We start from the raw sequence: 24,001 nt of genomic DNA, 5'->3' as shown, positions 1-24,001 counted from the left end.
AGGACAAAGAGTCATGGAAAGAAATTGAAGAACTTGTTCATTTCAATCCAATCTGAGATGCAAAGCCAAACCAGTGCATCCCTGTAGTTGTCTGCATCACTCGTTGCTGCCTGACAACATCTGGAATTGAGCTCAAGGAATGACTTAACCCCTTCCATCACAGTTTGTTTGTGTCCATCTGTAAGGAGTGGAATTACATGGACAGTATCAGTCTTTGTTTATATATATGCACTGATTCATAATTTCCCACAATCTTAGTGGGACATGGGAGCATATCTCCACCCTACAGATGGAAAAGAGCCAGTAAATAGATGTCCAAGTTCACACAAACCAGAGCAAGATAACAGAGGTTTATATTCCTTCTCCCCATTGCTGCACCTTGGAAAACACAGGCGACCAGGTCACTGGCACTGCTGTAAGTGTAAGTGCACTCTGTGTAGTGCACTCTGCACATTTAAACTCAGCAGAAGCAGCCCCTCTTGGAAAAGGATCGGGCTGTGGTTTTTAGGGTAACTTCAGCTGAGAAAAGGAATCAACCCCAGATGTTCTAGAATATGGCTGATCTCAATCTTATCTGGAGCAATATATGGCTGCTGGGGTAGGCTGACCCTGAGCCAGTCACCTGGTAATGGGGGAGAACCAAAAGTGTCTTCAAACCACAACAGCACAATGTGGGGAGATGGAAGAGTGTCACTCATTTTGGGAAAGAGCCCTTTCAGAGAAAGCTGATTACAAGGAAGCCTCTTGGAGGCTGCATGGACAATCAGACAGAAAGGATAAAAACTAATAACATCTGTCTACTGAGACTATGCTACAATATTCTTCATAAGGTCTGGGCTCAAGCCCAAACTTAAGCATCTGCAGTGTCCACTAAAGACCACTCACATGGATCTTAGGGACATGAGTAACTTGTATTTCATGGATTCTCCAGGGCCATCCCAAATGAACTTTATGCTGCTACTTCTTCCTGACACAAATAATAGTGTGGGCTGGAGCCCTGAGCCCAGAGCTGGGAGTCACAGGATGGGGGAGTCCCCTTTTCTGGAAGGAAAATATCATTCCTGCCTCCACTCCACGTTAAATCTTTTGGGCCGGCATTGGTAACTCAGAGATGGTCCTGCAGAGAGGAGGAGAACAAGGAGCCTGGAGGGGAAGAAGGAGTGAAAAGGCTGGGCTGGGGAAAGGTGTTCTTATCACTTCTTTTGTGATCACAGAAAGTGGCTCTGTGATTATGCTGAGGTTTCAGCACAGCAGAGTGGGAAAGACCTGCCAGGAGTTAAGTGAGGTGGAAACCACAGGCATGACCTGGGATTCAGCCCCTGCTAGAGGAGGTTATTCCATGTCTGTGACTAATCTGTACAGCTCAGCCTCGATGTGCTATAGACACCTCATTCTTTAAGGTGTTTGTGCTACAGAGGAACAGGCAGAATATTCAGTGAAGGATCAGCTGTGGTGAAAGAGAGAGACCTGTGCACTTGGAGAGTGTGAGGGGTGGGAAGCTTGCAGACCCCAGGGAAGACTGAAACACTTCTGTGTTAGAATATAGAGATGCTCCCTAGGATTGAGACCCAGGTATTTATTTTTTCATTTAAATCAGGGTTGCAGTGAAGAAGGAAACTACTGAGGATGATATGGAGGTTTTGCATTCAGTACTACCCTGGAGCCCTGTAGACCCCAAGTTAACCTCTGGCAAGTAACACTGGCACTTCTGTGACTCCTTCGCAGCCTGGTATGAGAATTCTGCCCTTATTGACTTCCTCATACTGCCAGTCCCTCACCTTGTGGCCATTCCCAATGAAGCTGTGAAATTAGATAGAGCATGGTAGATTGAACTGGAGAGTGTTAGGAGTGTGATTCATAAGGCACTTGTGAATTAAAAATATTTTTTCTTTTAACCCCTTTCGCTTGCTGTTTACCCTCTAACTCTCACTCTAAAAAGTCTTTTGAGGAGCTGCTGCAGCAGGTTCCCCACACTCCCAGCTGGGCAAAGTTTGCAAATGACATCTATCCTCAGCCACACCAGCTCATGGGTCTGGCTCCAACAGCCCCTGCTCTGTGACAGTCAGCCCACGGCTGGTGTGGGTAGCTGGCAGCTTGTCAAGGACCTGGGAAGGGCAGGTGATGGGGCATTGCTGCAGTGGACATGCACCTACCAGCCCTCCCCTCCCCTGCAAGTGTTCCTCCCTCTGCAGGTGTGTGGCAGCTCCTCTTAGTGATGTCCTGATGTGGGCGAGGTAACCTGCCCTCCCACCATTCCCTGACCCACTGTTGTCACCCTGCCCTTGCTCAGATGCCTACGCTGCACTGCTCAAGTGCCTCTCTGGGAAATGCTTCTTGCAGCAAAGCAGGGCACAAAAATCATCCAGCCTTTAGGTGGAGCAGTTTTTCACCAGCATGAGCACTTGGGAGACAGGGAAAAGGCGAACAACAGGTGCACAACCGGGCCCCAGGAATGCCAAACAGGGCAGGCTTAGAGCCTGTTTGCAAGCAGGCAGAGATGCAAACCCACAGCACATCTCCTGCTGCCCTCCCGGCTCTGGGTGCTGGATTGGACAAGGCAGGGATGGCACAGCCCAGCAGCTTGGCAGTCCGTGGGATCAGTGCTGGCACTGGGCAGCCACTGTGGCATGGGCTGGAGAGGGAGAGGAGGCCACAAGGCAGCACAGAAGTGGAGGATTTGTGCTAAGGCTCCAGGACTGTCTTAAATCTCCAACATCTGCCAATTTAAGTACAGCTGAATTGCCAGATAATTCTGCTGGTGGCGCTCCTGGGAACACCCAGCCCGAGCAGAACAATTTTGAAGGAAATTACATGAGCTGGGATTTAGTGTTGTCTCTTTAGCTTGTGGAACAGATAATCTGGCCCATTTAATGTGGAACAAAATTTGCTCTGTTTCACACAGGCGTAAGGAGATAGTTTTGCCCTGAGAAAGCAGCAGTAAATGACTCTGAAGTCCTGCTGTCACTTGTTCACCGAGCTGCCGTAATATGGAGTGGCAAGGGCTGTTTTCCTGGGCCACTTTCTACATATAAGTAACGCTCTTCATAAAGAACACCACTTAGTCTTATGACAAAATTCCTCTAGTGTGACACAGAAGAGCACTGACATCATTCTTGAAGGCTGCAGAATTTATGGCACAGTTAATTATTAATTTGGCTGGAATTTGTAAAGTAGAAGGGAGTTTTTGTGCTTTTAGGCCATGCTCTCAGTGTGTAAATCTCTCATATGGCTGCCGTAATAATATTCCTGCAGCTATGTTGTCACCTATTGTAATTTTTCTGCTAATAAGAAAATTTAAACTAACCAGGAATCCTAAATTTGGAGACTAGTTGTTTATTTCAAATATACTCTAGAGAAATAATAATGCAGTTCTGCTCTGAATTTAATTTAAACAGGAACAGGCAAAACAAATCTCTGCGGAGGGCATTTGACAATAATAAAATATTTCTCCCAGCGGGTGAGCTGGTAGCAATTGTATTGTTGCCATCAAAGCTCACGTTTCAGCAGGTCATTACCATCATAACAAGCCCTTGGACCAACTGGCATGGACATGCAACATTGAGCTCCTGATGGGCACATTATTTCAGACCTTTAACTTCATGGAGAACAAGACAAATACTCCTGGGAGCGGAGGATTATATTTTGAAATTCCTTTCTTTTCTGTTCTGCTTAATAATAAGAGCCTGCATGTAATCAATCTACTGCCACTTGCTCCTTTATATTAACGGAGATTGTAAGGAGCCAGCTTGGGAATGTGAACACCAGGAGTCAGCGACCCTTAATCTTAACGAAACACTAACAATTAGCATGGCCGGGATGTGGCAGCACAAACACTTTGGGATAAAAATGGCAAAAGCAAATAAATGCATCCATATTCTTTTCCACAGTTACTTGGGGTTTTTTCCTCCTTCTCTAATAGCGACCACAAGGAGGAAGTTTGTGGTCTGTATGTTAAAGGCAACCTATGGACACTTGGAATCAGCTTTTCATTGCAATAGAAAACACACTCTGCCTTGTGAGGCAGCTATGGTTGGATAACAAAGGATAGAGTAATTAGCAAAGTGCCATGTGAAATCAGAGACCTACATTACACAAGAGAGATGAAATGCAAAGGAAAGGAAAGGTGCGAGTGAAGAAAGCTGTTAAGGAAAGCTAACAAAGGCCATAGAAGAAAATGTAGAAAACAGATAGAAGCTGTCCCATTCTTGAGTTTGGTGCAAGATTCAGGACAGGTAATGTTCAAATTTTTTAAAAGAGGCATTTTCTCCTGCAGAGGCCTGTACACAAAAAAATTTCAGGTGTTTTTGTGCTTATGGTAGGGTTTTTTCCCACTGGGCAATGCTGCTAGAGATCACTTAAAAATGTTCAACATGAGGGTTTGTCTAAGGACAGCATTCCCATTTCTGTTCTCCTTCATAATCTTCCTTTTGGTTTTAATGGTCTGTTTTTTGTTTGTCTAAGGACAGCATTCCCATTTCTGTTCTCCTTCATAATCTTCCTTTTGGTTTTAATGGTCTGTTTTTTAAACCATAATTAGTCTTTCAGCACTGGCATTGTTAAGAAACACACATAACTGCACATGCAAGAGCATTGACTGGCATAGGATTTTCCTGCCATTTCCTGAGAAAGAATCAGCTGCAGGGACTACACAAGGACACTTTTAGTTGGTGTTTGCCAGACCTTCTCACTCTGTGAACTCACAAGGTCAAAAAATCCCCTCCAACCAAACAAAGAGCCCAAATGACATCAAGTTAGGCCATTACTTGACTGCAAAGCTCCAGAGAAAATTCATAGCCCCTCACAAACCCCATAGCATGTAGGTGGCCAGCTCAGGGAGTGGTGTTTTCCTTTCAGATCAACACCGATGGCTCTGGCTGAGAGCATGGGTGCCAGTGAGGCAGTGAGGGGCAGTGGAGCTGTCAAACAAACACCTCCAGAGGAAAAACCCCACTCTTGGACTGGGATGGCTTCTTTTACATGGGGGGCAGGTGGAGTAGGGGAGGGGAAGGAGGATGTAAAGCATGTTAGTCAAAACCTGATTTCACTGAGCCATACCCCCACTGGGAAGCCTCTTGATTTGCCTTCTTATTTTAGCCAAGTGGTGTTGTGGTAGCCACAAGTTACGGCTGCAGCAGTTGAGAGCTACAGCAGGGTATGTTGTCTGAGCTATAAATTGCCAGTATCCCAAGCCCTTTTTTTATTCTCTTTAAAGACAAAGTAGCTATTTCTATAGTGTAGAAAAGTTTGTGGTCTTAGCCAAATTCCCCAGAGATTCCTACTAAACATTTCCAATGGATTTCTGTGCCCATCCTGGCTTCACTGCAGAAGAGCATAGGCAGAATAAAGAAAAACCAAATGAGAAAAACTCAGCATAGACAGAGCCCTAGAAGAGGCATCATCTGAGAGTTGTATTTTTTCTTATGTGATGCTCAATTTCTGTTACATGGTACTTCATGATCCTCTCATGAAAAATGGTACAGAAAGCATGATTTTTTAAGTGCATGTGAAAACTTTAGTCAATGATTAGGGTCAAGCGCATGTTAAGGAGTGCCACTTACAGATTATTTTCCTTTTGTATGTGAAAATTTCTAACAGTGCCTTTTTTACTTTTAAGGTGCAGTATTAGGTTTTCTTTTGAAGAGGTACTTGGCAATAATTAAAAATCAGGAAACTTAATAAAAAGGGGAGAAAATACTTAAAAATGGGGAAAGCCAGTTCTGTCCAAGCAGCCTGTGTGTGTATATAGATGTATGCCTGTGTAAACAGCAGTGTCAACACTAAAGCCCAATTCTGATAATCTTTGCAGAGTCCACGCAGAATTCATCTTCCTATTGTCCTGCTGCTCCTTTCACTCAGAATAAGTCCCCCTATTTCCCAAGACAGCTAAAGCACAGACAGCACTGGCAGCAGAGCAGGGGTGCCTCTCGCTGTGCTGGCACTTGGAGGCTGTGAAGCACAAAGAGGCCTCGGTGCTGCCCCAGTGCCGTGGCTGACACGGCTCCTGTCCCCGAGCAGCCCCTGTGCCATCAGCCAGAGCCTCCTGAGGATGGCCAGGAGCCAAGGTGAGAAACATGCTGGTGAACATAACGACACAACACTATCAAGATAGGCTAAAAAGCAAGAAAAGCACACATTAGCACTTCTGTGATGGCTCCAGAAGGGTCCACAGGACAGAGGGGCTGAGCTTGAGCGTGGGGGGCTGCAGCCCCTCACAGGGATGGGGCCCAGAGCCCATTTATGGCCACTTTGCCCCTGCGCTGTTTAACCCGCCTGGATCCCAACAGCTTTCGGGGATCTTCATTCACACCAGTCTGTATCACTGCTCTGGGGGCTGCTTACTTCCATTCAGCAACACTGGATCATATAGTACAGGGTTTTTTTCTTAATTTATTTTTTATTTTTACTCAGAACACATTAAAGGAGTCTCCTGCAGTAGGAAATGAATGATAGACTGTTGTTGATGGCAAAAGCAAAAAACTACTTCTATATGATAGTAATGTGATCATAAAATAGTGGGAAAGTTTTCTTTTAAGACATTGACAGAGAAGCAATGATTTAGAGTAATGCAGGTCGATGTGTAGATGCTTCAAGATTAAATAAGTGCTATATAAAGGCCTGCCAGCGTGAATTCTAATGTGCTATGAGACATTTTGCATATTTAAGAGTATGCAAAATGTCTTGTACCACACTGGAATTCATTCTGACAAGGCTTTATATAGCATTTATTTACACTCGTATCGTATTTTAAGGGAGAAGTGCAAACGCTGGCTCGGTTTTGAATGGAAGTAACAAAAGGCAAAGGCTAATTGCTCTGTTCTCCTGCAAAAAAGAAAACAAAACAAAAAAAATCCCACAACACAAAAAATAAAATAAAAGCAATCAAAAGTGGAAGCTTGTTTAATATTGCTCTACCATCATCCTGAAAGGCATAATAATTTGAGTTACACATCTGAATTGATTGGAGTTACAGAATCATATCTCCTTTTTGCATTTAACAATATATACAATATAAAATAAATACATTTACACAAATGGACATTGGTTGGAGCACACGGTATGATACACATCACAAAAATATACAGTTGATTGCTATACAGATGTGAAGCCCATCTACAGCTATAGACATGTTTGTTTTCATTTGTTGTTTTGTTTCGGTTTTTAACTACTGGCTATTATGCAACTCCTGGATTATTATAAGCAGTTTAATTTTTTTTGTCCTTTTGCGATCTTTGCACGATAAGACTGCCATAAAATGTTTTCCTAGGCAGGTAAACAGAGACGCTTAAATAATTAAAATACAATCACCAACACCCATTTTCTCTTCTATAAGAAAAATAGCAGTTTTAATTTTTTATATCTTTTTATGTTATCATTTAAATGCAAAATAGTGGAATAAATACAACAATCTGATCTGATTGAAACAAATGTGTAACTTCTGGGAGTTACACAATCATATTGCTTTAAATAAGAAAAAATTAAAAAATGAAGCAAAAATAGAAATTAAATTGTTATGGCTAAAACATACACCCTTTGAAATTTTCCCAACACTTCACATTAAGTAAGTGGTCTTGAAAGAACTCTTCTCCAGCAAGGTTTAAGATGAACAACATTATAAAGCCCGTGCAGTTTTTTTAGCTAAGTTTCAGGTAATGGTTTTACAGTCTTGAGATACTTGTTCTTTTGCAGCTCCAAAAAATTACGGAAAATGAAAACTAAAGTTTGCACCGTGTGCCTTTAACACATCTCCATTTTTTGTGTGTTTTTTGTATACTTCTAGTTGATTGGCTTTTGACCCTGAAGCCCAAGTTCTTTAATGTGATACAGCAAAAACAATATTTATATTATATATTTATATATATATAGTGTACTTGAACAGTAGCAACTTAAACCCTGCACAAACTTTCTGGAAAATAAACTTTTTTTTTGCACTCTTACATATATAAATAATCTTATAGAATCAGCACCTTTTTCCCAGGAGTTGTATTTTTTTTTTTGACATTTTTCAAAAGGGATGTGCCAATTTCTGAACTCCTATCACAGCTATAAATTTCAAGTTATTGACCATCTGAATGAATTGCTAATGATGATTTACCTAGAATCACACTACAGTCACTTCTCTACTGAGAAAACACAATCTACAATATAGTCCCATATAGCTAATGATAGATACACAGTTTTTTTTTTTTTTTTTTTCCCTAGCATGAGAGCCGAGAGAGCATCGGCCCATTGTTATTTTGTTTAAAGCACACAACGTAGCAATAGTTTTGGAAACTTGTCCGCACCAAAAAAGTTTTGCAACAACACAGAGCGAGTTAATAACAACATCTGAGAGATGATTGAATAAAAGCTATATTTACAGCATTTAAAAATTAGACTTATCTATAATCTTGAAATATTCAAAGTTTTATTTCTAAGCTATACATTGGTATTCTATAATAAACTGTTACAGAAATTATCCCTTGTTTTGAAAATATTATGATTTCAGTGTTTATCTGTTCATAACGAGTATTTGTTGGAGTTTCGATCTCTTAATTATTACTAGGAAGAACTTTATTACCGGTAAGGAATAGAATATACTACTGTAATCTCCTGAGGAATTGTACATCCAATATTGTCTCTAATTCTACCCTGTGTCTATAAGCACACACCACAAGAATCCAAACACCACAAGAAGAACAAGACAACAGTCTTTGAATGCAACATAAAAATTCAGAAAAGCACAGCAAACATGAAACATTGAAAAGCTGAACTACATTTCTTTTGTTTGTTAGGATTACAATTTTAATTACATCTGTGTACATAGAATAAGGATGTTCACATAGTACAGGGAGCAGCTACTAACACTGGTACATTGGTATAGCATTTGATGGAGGTTATTGTTTATTGGTTATTTAGCGACTGTAGTTTTCTGGGGGCATCTAATTGGTTTATACATTAGATTACACCTCGTAACAGTCTTGAAACTGACTGACTTTCATGCTGTGACAATACTGGTTGAAAAGCACATATACTGGTTTAGCTACTTGTTAAGGATCGCCATTTACAAACGAAAATCTAAATCAATAAATAAGGTATAGAAGTGTTAAATTCTTCAATTTGGTCAGAAGTCTACTACTCTGATTTCTTAATTTTGCAAACGGCAGCATTTGCCTCATCGCCTCTAAGCTACTATTGGTTCATAGGGTTTTTCTGCGTGTGAGGTTACAATTTTGCAAACAGGCAGTAGTATCTTGTTCATTTGCAACTGAAGCAGTTAGAAATCACTCGGCGACCACGCCCCTGCGCAGTCGCTGTCTCCTAACACGGTTACAGATTGGTATTTGACATGGAGTATTTATATGGTAGACTACTCGGATATACTGCAGGTGTAATCTAATCCTTTGAGTCAGTGAACATTTAGTTATAAACTGGAGCTCATGTTAAGAAACTGGATGTTTTGGACCAGACTGGCACACAACATAAATTGCATCCGTGATAATATGCACCTTCCCTTCGACTATTGCTTTAGTAAGATAAATTCCCACATTAATAAATGGCTGAAAACTGGTAAAGCTGGTACAAAAAAATCTCCATTAGTAAGAAGAAACAAAACATTTAAAAAAATCTTCCTTCAGGATTCATTTGTCCTTCATTATTGTTCATCATTGTTCAAGCCAGCACAAAAATGCAGTATTTCTTTCTCTTTAGTATTGCATGAATGAATAAAGCTTAAACTATTCCCTGAAAAAGTTACATTGTAGCTAACCTAAGAAATATCTGGAAGACTTGAAAAAACAATTAAGGAATCAAATGGCTGTAACTGATCTAGATGGAAAATGCAATGATAAGAAGCAGCCGATGCATCGTCGCTTTAGTCGTCTAATTAGAGACTGCTCCTATGAAATCTAATACTGCATTCAGTCAGTTCATCATGTTGTACTGTACTGCTAGGTACGGTGCTTCTCTCTTTGATTCCTTTGTCATTGGGGACATTATGGTTCATAATAAGTTCACTGGCATCCATATTATGGATTTCCATCCTTTGGCAGGCCTGGCTTCCATCTCTCTTCAATTAGAGACCTCTTTTAAAAAGTTCAGCAGCAAAGGAAAACAAAAAAGAGAAAAAGGAAAAAAGGAAAGGAAAGAACAGAAAGGAAAAGGGAGAAAAGGAAAAGGAAAAGAAAAAACTGCATCAGAAAGACACAGAAGAAAAAGTTGAAAGCTGCTTCACAGTCTTGCTGCTAAATATCAGTGCAGTCATTTAGTCATTTTTTCCTTAATTAAACACTAAGTTTCTTTGCCATTATTATCCTGTTTATTTTCCCTTTTTTTTTCTTTTTTTTTTTTTTTTTTAAAACGTGCATGATGGGGAAGCCCATGATGCTTTAGTCAGACCTTGGCCTCCAGCATTTCCAAAAAAAGTTTGTGCATGGGGACTTTGCCTTCCAGTTTGATGTTGTAGAAATGCTGCACAGCCTTGGTGGAGGTTTGCCTCAGAAGCGGGAGAGTCATCAACATCTTGCCTGCACGACGAGGATCTTCCATGTGCTGCCCGGCCTCGTAATCCTGCAGAGCCTCATGTAAGACATCCTGAAGTTTCTGCACTGCCTCAACATCCTCTATGTGCATTGAGTCTGCAAAACAAAGGATCAACAGGAGGTTTCAGTCTGGTGTGCCAGGAGTTTGATAACGATACTTTCACTAGTTCTGCCCATCCTTTTCCACAAAGAAGGAAGATAATTACCCATTAATTTCTGTATTGACCTTTAGGAAAGTGTATTGAAATGCTGAGGAACTACAAACGTACAATTAACTCTTGGGAAAGTAATTCTTCTCCTCATCCTCCTCAAAAAAGTGAAACAGTCACCCTCAGTACTCCCCAAACCATCTGTAGGGTTACTGCTTTGAAGGAATGACAGTACCAAGGGGCTGAAGGAATGGAGGGCTGCATTCTATCAGGGAAGCAAGGATAAAGCAAGGATGCCCTACTGTGGAAAAGCTCAGCAAAATTCTGTATCAGGTTCCAAGGCTGCCCACTTGGAAGTCATGGACGTCACCAGTACTCAGAAACACTGACTGTGGGATTAGGACCACTGCACCAACACAAGGGAAATGCTGATTTGAAGGGATTTCCTGATATGTTTAGCAAATTTTTTTCTGCCTCAGGCATATTTACACAGACAGGCAACTCTTAGCATGTTCCTGAACAGCTTTTGTTCAGTGAAGCTAACATCTCCTACAAGGTGTATAATCCTTCTCTCCTACCCCCGCAGACAGCGGTTTATCTTGTTAGTGTTGGGGTTTTGCATTTTTTATAAAAGGCTCAAAGCAAACACCTTGCCCTGCACCTTTGCAGGTGAGATGCTTTGGTGGTGTAAGTATTGAGTGACAGGCCCAGACGCAACACACACCAGGAACTAAACTAAACTGCTACATGACCTGAAAAGATTAAAGCAATGGAAGTGTGAAATAAAGAGAAAATATCCAACTGAAAGAACTGTAAACCCCTCAACTGGATAGATACAGAAAGTGAAGATGTCCCTGAGAACACGCAGTTACTGGACCATGCTGAGATTACTTTGGATGAGCAGCCCTAATTCTCTGACTTTTATGTAGTCATAAATGCCAAAGAAACCCTGATGTGGCCCAAAGTGAGGTGAATTCAAGTAAGGAAAAACAGTCGTAGGTGAAAGAGGCCACCAAACAGCCCCTATCAGCTACCAAAATTGGGATGGTCGACAGACTTACAGTGCCTATAAAGGACCACATGAAAATACTATTGCTGCAAGGGGGCACAAGCCCCAGGGACAGGCCACACTGTGCAAGCTTTGCTCAGGGTGAACCTGGGACACAGCATGATTTAAGTCCATCCTTACTTAGAGAGAACTCTACTTAGTGTAACATTGCTTTGCATCCTAATTTTTGGGTTTGGAGTAAAGCCCCTATTCACAGACAGAATAACAACTGAGGAGCTGGATGGTGGAGAACCCACTTCCATCATTGTTTCCATGATCTGTAACCAGCAGCCTGATGCTGTGGATCAGTATTTGACAGAGCCTCATGTTTTACCCTGTTGATGATTAAATGTCAAGTTTTGCACGTGCTTCAAATATCTGAATTACATTCAGAGAATTAAGATGCATCTAAGATTCATTTCCTAAAAGCTGACATGCAACTGTTTCCTCACATAATTAAGCCAGATAGTAAATACCTATCTCCTTTCAAATACAAACATGTAAACTGAAACACAAACCAGTAAGTAACAGGTTAACAAAAATGTTCCAGCTCTTATTGTCACAACAAATGTGCAAGTTGAAAAGGAAAAAAAAAGAAAAAAAAAAAGAGTTACAGCTCTCACTCTAAAACAGACACTTAATTATATACAAGTTTGGATCATTTAGCACGTTTTATTGATTCTGATGACAGTTTATCTGTTAATTACACATAATGGAGTCCTATGGGAATTTTACATATTTAATAATTCTGAGTCTTAGCGAATACATGCTCTAAGAAGCATGCAGCTAAGATACGCTGCTGGGATGTGATGCTGCACATCAGGTTGCACTGTGCTGAAAGCACAGACACCGAAATCTCTCTCTTAGGGATAAAGTAGGCTATAACATTTTGAAAAAATATGACAGGCAAATATTACTTCTAGCAAAATTTAGTTCTAATTAATGTGAGACCATTCCCTGAATCCATACATTTTTGATAGTTTTCTAATATGGTAATTCTATTCAGTAATTCTGTGTCAATAAGAGAAAAGCCCTGAATTCTGTGTCCTACAAACAGATGTAATCGATAGAGACATGCTAACACACACATACAGACATGACTGATGTCTTAAGCACAGGGTCCAGCCACCAGGCTTAATTTGGAATGCAATCTCCAAAAACATTGTTGTCTTTACTCCCTAACTCTTTACCAAGTCCTTGGATATTCACTGCTGTGCTACAGAACACACGATCTGCTACTCCAAGTAATTTTTCCATAAACTATGTGCTGTTTGTGCAGAAAATACACATCTTTTCCTCCTCTGCCCAGATCCACAGTGCCAAGGCCAGATTTGCTGGGGAACCAAATAGGAGCATTTTATCTGCAACAAATCCTTGATGAATCAAAGACTGACTGTTCGCATTACATTTTTTTTGACACCATGCTGCATAAAGAGACAGGTCTTTCTTGTGAATGTTACTATAAAGGTTTAGTTTTTAACCCTTTACAAAACTGGTCTGTTTTTTCCCAGAATCACTATTTGTCACAGTGACCATAAGTTTGCAAATAGATGGATGGAGTCCAGACTAAATGTATTTTTCACACAGAGGTGAAACTTGCCTAAGATCTTTAACTTTGCAGTTTGGAGAGCAACTTAGCCTGCAGCATTAGGAATATCTACACTCTACATATTACTTATAATGAAAGTGAGTGAGGAGGGAAAAGAAGAGAACACCCTCCAGAAAGGAATCAAAATCTGCCCTCTGACACAGTTATTACATTTCATGCTTTAAAACTCTTCCACTGTGTGGAACACATCCAAAGACAAGGGCTCTTACCTTCTCCTTGCAGGGGTGATTGTGTACCATCCCTCTGGTAAAGAGGGTAATTATTTACATGGAGAACTAATAGTACTAAAGCATTTAAAGTATTTGTTGCTGTCTTTGAAATTAATTTAATAGCTGGAAAGAATGTGCCCAGCCAGCTTGCCTCCCCCAAATAGTGGTTCATGGAGCAGTTCAGGAAGCTGTGCCCTGGGGAACAGATTTTGGTGACAAGGAAAGGGGTAAGAAAAAACAGCACAGAGAGGGGCACTTCCAGTAATGATTAAGACTTCAAACTGTTCTTTTAAAATGGTGATTTAACTTGAAAGATTTAAAAATTATGTAATCAAATTATTATGATAATTTAACTCCCCATTTACAGAAAAGATTCAAACTCATTTCAGCTGTACTCATTCTAGGGTCTGCCAATGTTTAAATGCAAACTCAATAAATCTGTGCTATTTAATTAGACCATGATTCAGCTCGCAGATTGCTCAGGAAAATATTAATCTCTACAAAAATCCTTCTTCAAGTTTTAGCCTTGCAGTCTGGAACTTCCACTTTATTCCTGATATTAAACGAATGTAGATCTTATTCCCTCAGGTGTAAGCCTTTGAAAATAAGGAAAATGGTTGAAAATGCTGAACTAGCCAAGGGGAAAAGAGGAGGAAAAATAAAAGAGAGAAATCTTTTCAGTAACTACAGACTGGCAGATGTAGAAGTGAATTCAGAGCAGGCTAACTCATTGCTAAATATTGCTCATGTATTGGGATAAACCCAATCCTCAGCGATGTCATCATATTTTAAGGAAACATAGACAATTTGTGTGACAGTCTACAAATAAAGAAAGAATTCCACAGAAAATATGAAATTGGATTATAAGTGAGTTTGAATGTTTTTCCTATATCATGAAAATCCTTTTTGTTTATGGGTTGGTTTGGGGAGTTTTTTAAGTGGCTTTGCAGGCAGTCTGAATAATTTACAATTACATCCCACACAGGTAATATCCAGAGGAAACCTAAAGGCATATGTAACACACTTAAACACCAGCGCCTGGATAAGTGATGAAATTAAACAGGGAAATTTCAAAGTGTCATTTGAAAGGCAGCAGAATTTGATGGCAAATGCTCTGCAAAAACATGATCCCAGGCTGGTGAAACTGAAGAAGACAAACACAAAACTTGTTGATACAACTGCTGAGTACATGGGATTTCCCTGGCAGGAAGAAATTGTCCCTGATCAGAGCTGCCATGGGAGAGAGTGAGATCAGCAAATGAGGACATGGACTCATTGAACTCTGCTTGGAGATTCTCATTCTGTCCTTGCAAATGCTTTCTTTCACCATCACAAGATGGGAAAATAGAATTGTAGCTCTTCTGATCAGTTGATTGATCAGATCATTGCACAGAAATAAGAGAAAACCGGAGTTCTCGTTCAAGAAAAATACTGCAAGGTCCAGACAGAAACTCAGATTACAATCTACCTCATTTAAAATTCAAGCTTCATCTCAAATGCAGCAAACAAACATCCAGCCACCCAGGAATCAATTAGAACACATCACAAAGGGCGACAACTAGCTAAAAATTGGAAAGCACCTGAACTAAGGACAAGGAAACCTCTCAAAACCCTGTTTTGAGGAAAGGTAAAGGCTGGTATCTATATACTTTGTATATAACATCAATCAGAGGTGGAAGAAAACCAGAGGTCTTAAGTGAAGTGTTTCTTCATGTCAGAAAATTCAGACAGCAAAAAGAAAATAGGACAGTGAATCAAGCAGCAGGGAGCATGCAGCACTGAATACACACATTAAGATGCTGGTAAACCACACTGGAGAGGTAGATACCAATAAGGACTTGAAATACAGCAACTGCTGTGATGTTTCTGATTCCATACAGCTGAGCAGTTCACAAACTCAATCTGAAGAAATCCCTTTAGAAAGCTGTAGGATCCTGGAAGAACTGGATGGGATCAAGATTAAGAACAAAAAGCAAAATGGTTTTGCTTTATGTAAGGGTGAAAAAATCATAATCTGTGTTATGTTTCAAATAAAAGAGATTTTTTTTTTATCTAGCTTGTACTGCTAATCCAAAAACCCCACAAAACCCACTGCAGTGTTTATTAATGGGTAAATTGTTCTCAGCGCTGCAGAACCCCTTCCCCTCCCCCTGAAACAAGTGCCAGATTTGCACAAGGACACAAGGTGCTTGCCCACATTATGCTTCTGTGTATCTGTGAGAAACACAAGACAGTGACATTTTGAAAAGCATACTGCTTAAGACAGAAGCAACCCATGGATATGGCCAATCGCAAATCAAACCAAGTTCTTGGTTCCCTCATCCAGCAAGAATTCCTGTCCTTTTTCCATCCAGAGCTGAAATTACCCCAGACACTTACCTTGGTCTTCCCTGTATTGGGTAAACAAATATACTTCATTCTGACCTGCCTGTTTTTCCTGAGCAGAACTGTTTGCTGAGATCTGCATGGTTAAGCTAAGAGACAAGCACAGAGGCAAACAGAGTATTTTCTCTGACAAAAGAATATGGCAAAAATGGTCTGACATCTGGAATATTCTATTGGAAAGGGACACTTCAATCAGAATAGATGCTGAAAATGAAAGAGGAATAAATTAAGAATTCCTTTTCCATAGGAATTACAGACAGTGAAAACTGAAAACAAAGGCTTGTGTGATTGATTTTAGTGACTGAGGCCTTAGTCTGGATTGCCCTGGTTTGGCCTACTTTTCAGAAGTGATAAAAACTGAAGCCTCAAAACAGGTTTTAAAACACAGTAATGAAGGCATAGTAAGAAAAGAAACTACTTCACAGAATGGGGACTTTATTTCAGGGGCTAACTGGATTAGCAGTGAACTAAAACCAATGGCACAAGGAAGTTAAAACATAGTAAACCAGCATTTTCTCTTTCATTCCTGAAATGGCTTACTTTCCACTAAGAGAGGTAGTGAGGGCAATAAACACAGGAATATTTGCTGCAAAGCCAAAGAAACAGCACACCATGAACTGGCTCAAGACCCTACACCATAAGGCTAATAAAAGCCTGGAAAAAAGGGAACTCAAATGACAGAGCTGGGGGGAGACACACCAACTAAAAGAAAATTTTGAATGAAGACTTCCAAGTACTTTTTATTCACTATAAGATATAAGAAACTACCATTGAAGGCAACTAAATTTGGCCTTATTTCTTGCCCTTTGTGACTCACACTACTAATATGTAAATACTATCGGCTTATTCCCTAACTATGTGAGGAATAGGTTCAAGTTACTCAGTTACTGTGAGTAGCTTCCAGAAAAAAAAAATATTATTAACCACTGATTAAACATTAATTAACCACTGATCAACTCAGCTGCCATTTCCTAATGCCAACATTAAGCAACAGGTAACAGAGTTATTTATTTTCTCTAAGAATTGTGGGTATCATCTATCTGATTACATGAAAATGGAATATGACGAATAAACTGTTTGCAAGCAACATGGAAACTTTGACTATGGTGGTGACTTCCTTTTCTAAAAATTTGTTTCTATGGTGTACTATTCTCTATAAAAAACTACATAAAAGAGTTAATACTTTGCTATTTGTATTTGTCAAAATAAAGACTGGTAACACACCCTTAACAGACAGCTATGTGTGTCTGTGACTATATACATCTAGATCTATGTCCAGTGAAGATAGATATGCCTTAATCATGAATTCAAACACTAACAAGATGACTGTATAAAACAAAATGAAAAACATCATTAGAAATGAAATACAGCATGTTGTGACATGCACTGGGAATAAAGATGATGTCCTGTGGAGTAAGTGATTTACTGGGCTCTACCAATTAATTTCTGTTATGATAATATCATATAATGGCAATAGCCTAGTGCTCTGAGTATACTGTGTCTAGAAAGCTAAAAAACTTATAAGAACTTATTAATTTTTTAACAGGATAAGACAACAGTGTAACTTTACTGGCACCAATATTGATCTGCATTTCATTATGCTAAAATGCACAAGGTACTTCTTGGTTCACACGCCTTCTGTACTGAAAGGGTGATTTTTAATTTTTTTTTTATGACAGTTAATATCAAAGACCAGAAATGTAAGGGTGAGCAGAAGTCCTCTTCTCCTTCTTGTGATACATGCTACACAGCCAGTATTAGCATTTAAAATTAAATTTTCAACAGTGCATGAGGCTGTACCTCTAAGTGCCTAGCATCCACATTTGGGTCAGGTTTTTCAATATGCCAGCAGCCTATTAAGCAGATGCACAGAGATCAGATTTTCAAATGTGCTGACGTATTTTGACACTCCAGCTCCTTATGTTAGGTCTTAGATGGGAACAGAGCTTCTCTTATAACTCTGGTCTCAGTTGTGACTCCTAAGCCCTTCTGCAACATTTGGCCTGGAGGCCCAATTTAGTCCTTACTGATTAGGCAATTTCAAAAAACTGCTCACCTGCAACTCCTTACTTAGTATTACCCTAATCAATACATGGGAACACATCCTAGCACGGAAGAGATGAGCAGCTCACCTTTTCCGTGCCGGAGCATTCCCGTCCGCGTGCCTGCACTTGTGTACACTTCAAGCATATTTTGTAAATATTTCACCTTCCCTTACACACGAGGAAGTAATTGGTACATGCATGTTTTGGAAACCATTCAAAGTTGATTTTCTGCGTGGGTAAACAAAGTGCTCATTGGTGCCAGCTCGCCTCATTTGGGCGGTGTGAGGCGGAATGCGGCTGCCCCGTGTCCTGCAGCTTCCAGGTACCTCCTGGCTTTTGTGTACAGAAGGCAGGGAAAGAAGGGAGGAACTCGTGACACCGGCAGGACAAGGACAATGCCAAGGAAATTGTGACTTATCTGAAGTGTAAAGGCTGTGTTAATTACTATCAAATCAATGCATATGCTTAAATCTAACCTGATAAATTCCATATTTACATATTAAATGTAACTGTTGAAATCATGCCTGCACAGACTTAACGTATGCACAACTGAAATGTCTATACATTTTAGTACTGTGCTCTTATATGTCTATTTAAAGTTCTCAGAGACTATATGCACTCGGTTTGAAATGAGTGACAATCTACAACATAGCCACATCTTGCACTTGTGGAAATTCATGGAAGTTGGTGTGGCATTGCCAGCCCTGCATGGGGAACATTTGATAGTGGCTGTCAGGGAATCTCCCTGAAAAACTGCTACTCCTCCCCACCTTTTAGGGACCAAATGGCAGGATTATCTCATATCCAGCACTGCACAAATCGGCTCTGTAGACCTAAAGAAAAGTGCGTGCTTCAGTGCTCATGCTACGGAGATTTTTTGGCCAAAACAAAGCTTGTGGTATTTATTCAAACTAAATACAATCGATATGAAGACAATCTACACTTTCTTTTTCCTGCCTCCAAACACCAGCAGGGAAAGTACTATGACACTGTATCATAAATCACTAACACAGATACGGAGCTATAAAACCATCTTTGTCAACTGTTTACAGTAGATTCAACCTGGGAATCTTTCTAGACAGTGTGGTTATGGCAAAAATGTCTGAAACACCCAAGATTTCTTATTATACTCTCCACAGCTATAAAAAGGCTAATATATTTTAAACTGAAAAAATAAACAGTGGAAGAAAGCAGAAGTAGCAATAAAACTATATTAAAATGTGAATTGCTACTGGTTGATTTTCTAATGGCATTTTGGTTTTTTATATAGCTACATTTTCATTAACCAAGATCCTAGTTACATGAAAAGAAGCTATTCTGCTTTTGTCTATTTAAAAAAAGACAAAAAGATTTAATCCAACTTAAATTTCATTTTAATTTTAACAGCATTTGTAAACTGAAACACTAAGGACCTGATATCTACTGATAGGCTGTAATTCTGCAGGTGTTATTTTACACTTACACATTACTGTAGCTGCAGCTGGTAGAAGTTTGGTATCTGCTGCATGCACAAGCTGAAGCTGAAACGCTGCATGTCAGCATCTGAAACACTGTTGAAGGGGAAGTGGAATGCTGGGCTACTTTTTAACTCCTCCTTGCAACAGTTTCATTTTAAGACAGCAATTTTATTTCTTTGAAGATGAGGGAAGGAAATGTTTTCACTTCAATGTGCCCCGAATTTTAGTATGCTGAACTGTATTTATCTCTGACATTATCCTGGTTGTAATTTCCAGTGAAGTTAATGAAGCTACAGATGATTTTGATACACTCTATGCACAGTGTATGACTAAACTTTTTTTTGGCAGCAGTTATTTTTTATTATTACTTAAACACTTTCTTTTTTTTTTTTTTTTTTTTTGGGGGGGGGGGGGAAGTAGGAGTGGTATTTAACATCCTGTCTGTCCATTCTAGCCCTCATCCTTTTTGTCAAGTAAATTGCAGAAGTATTTCTAATTCAGTCTTTGAATTACAGAATTTAAATAAATACAAAAGCTCTTCTCCATTTAGACTCCTAATTGCAGATAACTTTCTTGCTCTGATCATTAAGCATGACCAATTTTGAGAAATAACCTTCCTGGAGCTGCAAAGCATCCTCAAGTGTCTATTTACAATGGTCAAAAATTATAAATAGATCTTCAATTAAGAATAATTTTGATCTTTGAGAGGCATTTCAGTATTTTGTTAAATCTGGAATAAGATAATATTCTAAAATTAAGAGCAGAGTTAGTGGGGTGGAGAATATTTTACAAAGAAACTAATAAGCATTTTGGCTTTGCATGTTTTTGAATTATATTTCCAATTAAAAATGCAGAGTGCTAAATCACATTACAAAGATAAATAGGAAAGTACAACTTCATTGTTGAAAACAATTTCCCTCCTATCAATCTGAGGATTCACGCATCAATATTGTAGATGAACTGTTAATTACAAAATCAATTAAAAAATTATTTCTAAAAACAGTCACGCGTCCTGGCTCTCAGGGGGGCAATTTGGGCAGAAGGTCTCATCTCACTAGGACCGCGCCAAATCACAAGTCGTCATCCACAAGTAAGCAAAAGCAATCTGGTTTTTCATTTTTCAGCGCGGCTGAGCCCAGCCTGAGATTGATCGTCACATATGGCCCCAGAAAACAAACTGTCAATACCTTGAATGCTGCAGAATTTGAACAAATAGCCGTCCGCCCATTCAAGCCACTCATTGCATCCCATTTAACAGATTTTATTGACAGTTTCCTTCTTGTAATTAAAGGGAAAACTACTGGCCAGCAACCAAGATAAAGTTCAAAGATAGGGTCAAAACAAAAGCAGATGGAGGGGCACGGTGTGACTGTCAATGGAACATAGCATCAGAGCATGTTATTGACACACAGGTATCTAATGATCGGCACGTCATTAAAGAGGGATCTATCGTGAACTTTATGCAAATGCTAAAAGGGACTTAAGACCACAATAAAGCATTAAGGAGACACAAAAAGAAAAACAACAAAGCACAAACGATTTTTACTTATCTGACAGTATTCACTGCTTCAGCACTTTTAAATTCAAATGCAGAAAAAAAAATTCTGAGATTTTTTTAACTCTTGCTGCACAGGTAATAATTTTTTGCAGAAGCACTCCTACAACACACTCCCATAAATGCAAAGGATCCGTAAGATAAGATGTGGTCCTTGTGAGACTCAATATGGATTTCCTCCCTCCTCCCATATCCTGAAATTAGTCTATCAAATTAATCAGTAGCTCCCTTAAAACAGAAAATAGATAGCATATTCTCAAACATCCTTTCTTTTGCTTTAATTGCAATGATTAGACTTGTCTGGATTATGAAATGGATTTAGGAGAACAACATCTATTTTCATTGAAGGGATCTCTGCCTGTAAAACACTCTCCAAATAATACAGTGGGGTAGTCTCCACTCCCTTGGGAACATATTCCACAATTACTTTGAACCAGAAAGTTGTTCTTAGTTGTTCTTAGTTTGAACTGCTTTGTTTCTTGCCTTTTAGATTTAAAGGCTGATTAGCAATTTCTTATTCTAAAATCCTGTTTTAAACCAGCCCGCAGAAAATATTTTAGAAGAAAGCAAGAAAGCAAGAAAGAAAGATTAAAAATGTAGCAACCATCATGCCGGTCTGCCAACCTGAATTAGCAAGTGCTATAGCTTTGAGGGTGACAAATTCTTCTTTCTCCAGCTTCATGCTCTTGTATTTCTTTACCAGCTGCAGTATAGCATTGTTAAGGTCAAGTAGGCCTGCCAATTTGGACTGGTCTTCATCCATAATATAATCTTCAGCATATACAAGCTCATCCTCAAAAGAAAGTGACCGGTATACAACACCGAGAATCAAGATCTCCATCCAAGCACTCTGCAGAAGGCTCATCTGGTCAGCTAGAGACAAAGTGGAAAATCCTGAATAGGAAGAAAAAAAAAATACAGGAAAAATATTAAACACATTTGGAAATCTGATCCTCTTTTTGAATTATTTTTATACATATTGTGACAAAACATGCATGTATTCTATTATTCTCCCTTCTGCTTCTGTGTGTCTCCTCCCCATCGTACTACAGGAAAGTAAAACAATTTAAAATCAAACGTTTTCTAATCAAAAGAAAAGTTTTAAACAAGCAAGAATTTGCAGGCTCTTCCTGTAAAAATCGTATTAATTTGTGGGGTACTGCAGTGGCAATCTGTGGTTTGTGTATCTTCTTTGTTGCTAAATACTTGTGCTTGGTTGTAAAAAAACTAATGCTGTGAAACAGGGATCTACTTACTCTATCCACCACTACCATAATCCAAGAAGGATAATTTACATGAAAAAATAGAACACTTTATTAAAAGGGAAGATTTGATGTTTTAACAGAATTAAGGTAAGGATGAAAAAAAAAATTCTTGAACATTAACTTCAGGGAAAAGAGAAGTAACACTGAATCTTCTCAGAAAAGACACTAATCACTTCTGTCCTGGCTCCTGACACTACTACACTTCTTGAAATAACAGGGTGGCACACTGAAGTGCCAACTGAATAGCAATCACACCATCCTTTTTGTGAGGGCAACCAAAAATTTATGAAATGCCTCTTAATGAATTTAACTTCTGCTTGTTTTTTTCCCCCCTCTCCCTGCTGTCTTTCCTAATAGGATCACTAAGGGCAAACATCTCTGCTGCCTTACCTTTTAGAATTTTGTTTACAGTACCTGTTAATTTATTATATCAAACTGCTAATATCCCAACCACATTAGGTGCTACAAAACAATATGGGAGAGGAAATTATTTTCCTGGCCTGTTGGCGAAATGCAGCAGTTTGCCAGTTGGCACCATCAACCACAAGTACTTAATAAAATCATCAAAGGGGATTAGTCAAGCTTTTCTTAAAGGGTCTTAAGACTTGTCTGAGGCTTTCATTTACTTGTTTATGGAGTTGCTTACAGGTCCTTTGACAGAGTTCCCGCTGTAAGAACATTCTTTTTGGTGTTCAATTACACTTAAATGCATTTTTCTGTTTTTAAAGTTGAGAGTTACAGTCATGCAAGAATATATCATAAACTAGCAAATCTGCAAGGCATCTACTCCGAACAAGATTTTCTCTACAAGTACTAAGCAGCAAAACTAATACAATAAAAAAGAAAAGCCCACATCCAAAGCACCAGGCAACCATAAAAAATGAAACATAAAACTGGCTGTATGTGCTCTCTCTCTCATTTTTCTCTCCCTCCTTATTTGTTTTCATTTTCTCTTACTGTCTTTTGAGTCTTGTGATAGAACTGTAGCTCTCTGCCTTAACAAAAAACAAAACAACAAAACCTGATCCAACAACAACAGGAAAGCCTTAAAGATGTGACAGTGGAAAATAACACATCTGTGATGAAAATAAATAAGAGGGAAATGGAGAAGAAATAATAATTTCAAAGGTTATAGGGAGGAATTCATGATTTCAATTAGCTCCAACATTTCTGTTCCTTGCTGGCTTTCAAGAACCAGTTTTTCTGCAGCAGCAGATGGACAGAGAATGTAGCCTGCAGCACCGTCCTGTGACAGCCCCATTCTCCCTCCCAGACACTGCTGTTAGTAAATAGATTTACACATTCTCCAATCTCCACACATCTTTCTGCCGAATAATTAAAGCAGGATGATTAGTTTATTGAGTGGAAGGAGGAACTTTTTTATTGAGGTCCATCCACGATTTTATCAGGGCCAGCACTTTTACGGTTGTCATGAGGGTGCAGGCATCCAATTTTTCTTATCTGCCTGATTAATACAAACGCTGTTTCAGGACGCATTAATTAACAGATACAAATCTACGTTCTCATGGAAGGATCAATACAGAGAAGAAAAGAGGCATCAATGTGAATTTAGTGCTGATGATGGAGAAGGCACTCTATTGACATTTACGTGCATAGAAACTTTAAAGTTGCAGTGGAGCCCTTTTGTCCCTGTGATTTACAAATTAACAATTTTTTGAGTATAACAATGTTTCACACACTTCTGAGAGGTTTAATTAAGCAAAAGGCAATAAAATCTGTTTTGATTAAAAAAAGTTTAACC

General features: G+C 39.3%; 1 protein-coding gene across 8 annotated transcripts in view; it reads right to left on the bottom strand.

Annotated features, from left to right (window-relative positions):
* Positions 1-6,865: 6,865 nt before the first annotated feature.
* The window catches only part of ESRRG (estrogen related receptor gamma), a 225,847-nt gene continuing 208,711 nt past the window's right edge, over positions 6,866-24,001 (bottom strand). For all 8 annotated transcript variants that reach the window (XM_053938568.1, XM_053938563.1, XM_053938567.1 and 5 more), the window contains 2 exons: positions 21,599-21,868; positions 6,866-10,613 (listed from right to left, as the gene is read on the bottom strand). In XM_053938568.1, the coding sequence (XP_053794543.1) occupies positions 10,369-10,613; positions 21,599-21,868 (515 nt within the window). In that variant the 3' untranslated portion in view covers positions 6,866-10,368. The remainder of the gene's footprint in view (positions 10,614-21,598; positions 21,869-24,001) is intronic.

The sequence above is a fragment of the Vidua chalybeata genome, chromosome 3 (genome assembly GCF_026979565.1).
Source record: "Vidua chalybeata isolate OUT-0048 chromosome 3, bVidCha1 merged haplotype, whole genome shotgun sequence".
In the NCBI taxonomy this organism is placed as follows: Eukaryota; Metazoa; Chordata; class Aves; order Passeriformes; family Viduidae; genus Vidua; species Vidua chalybeata.
Note: the sequence above shows the minus strand (reverse complement) of the source record. Positions and strands in the feature narration are given on the sequence as shown.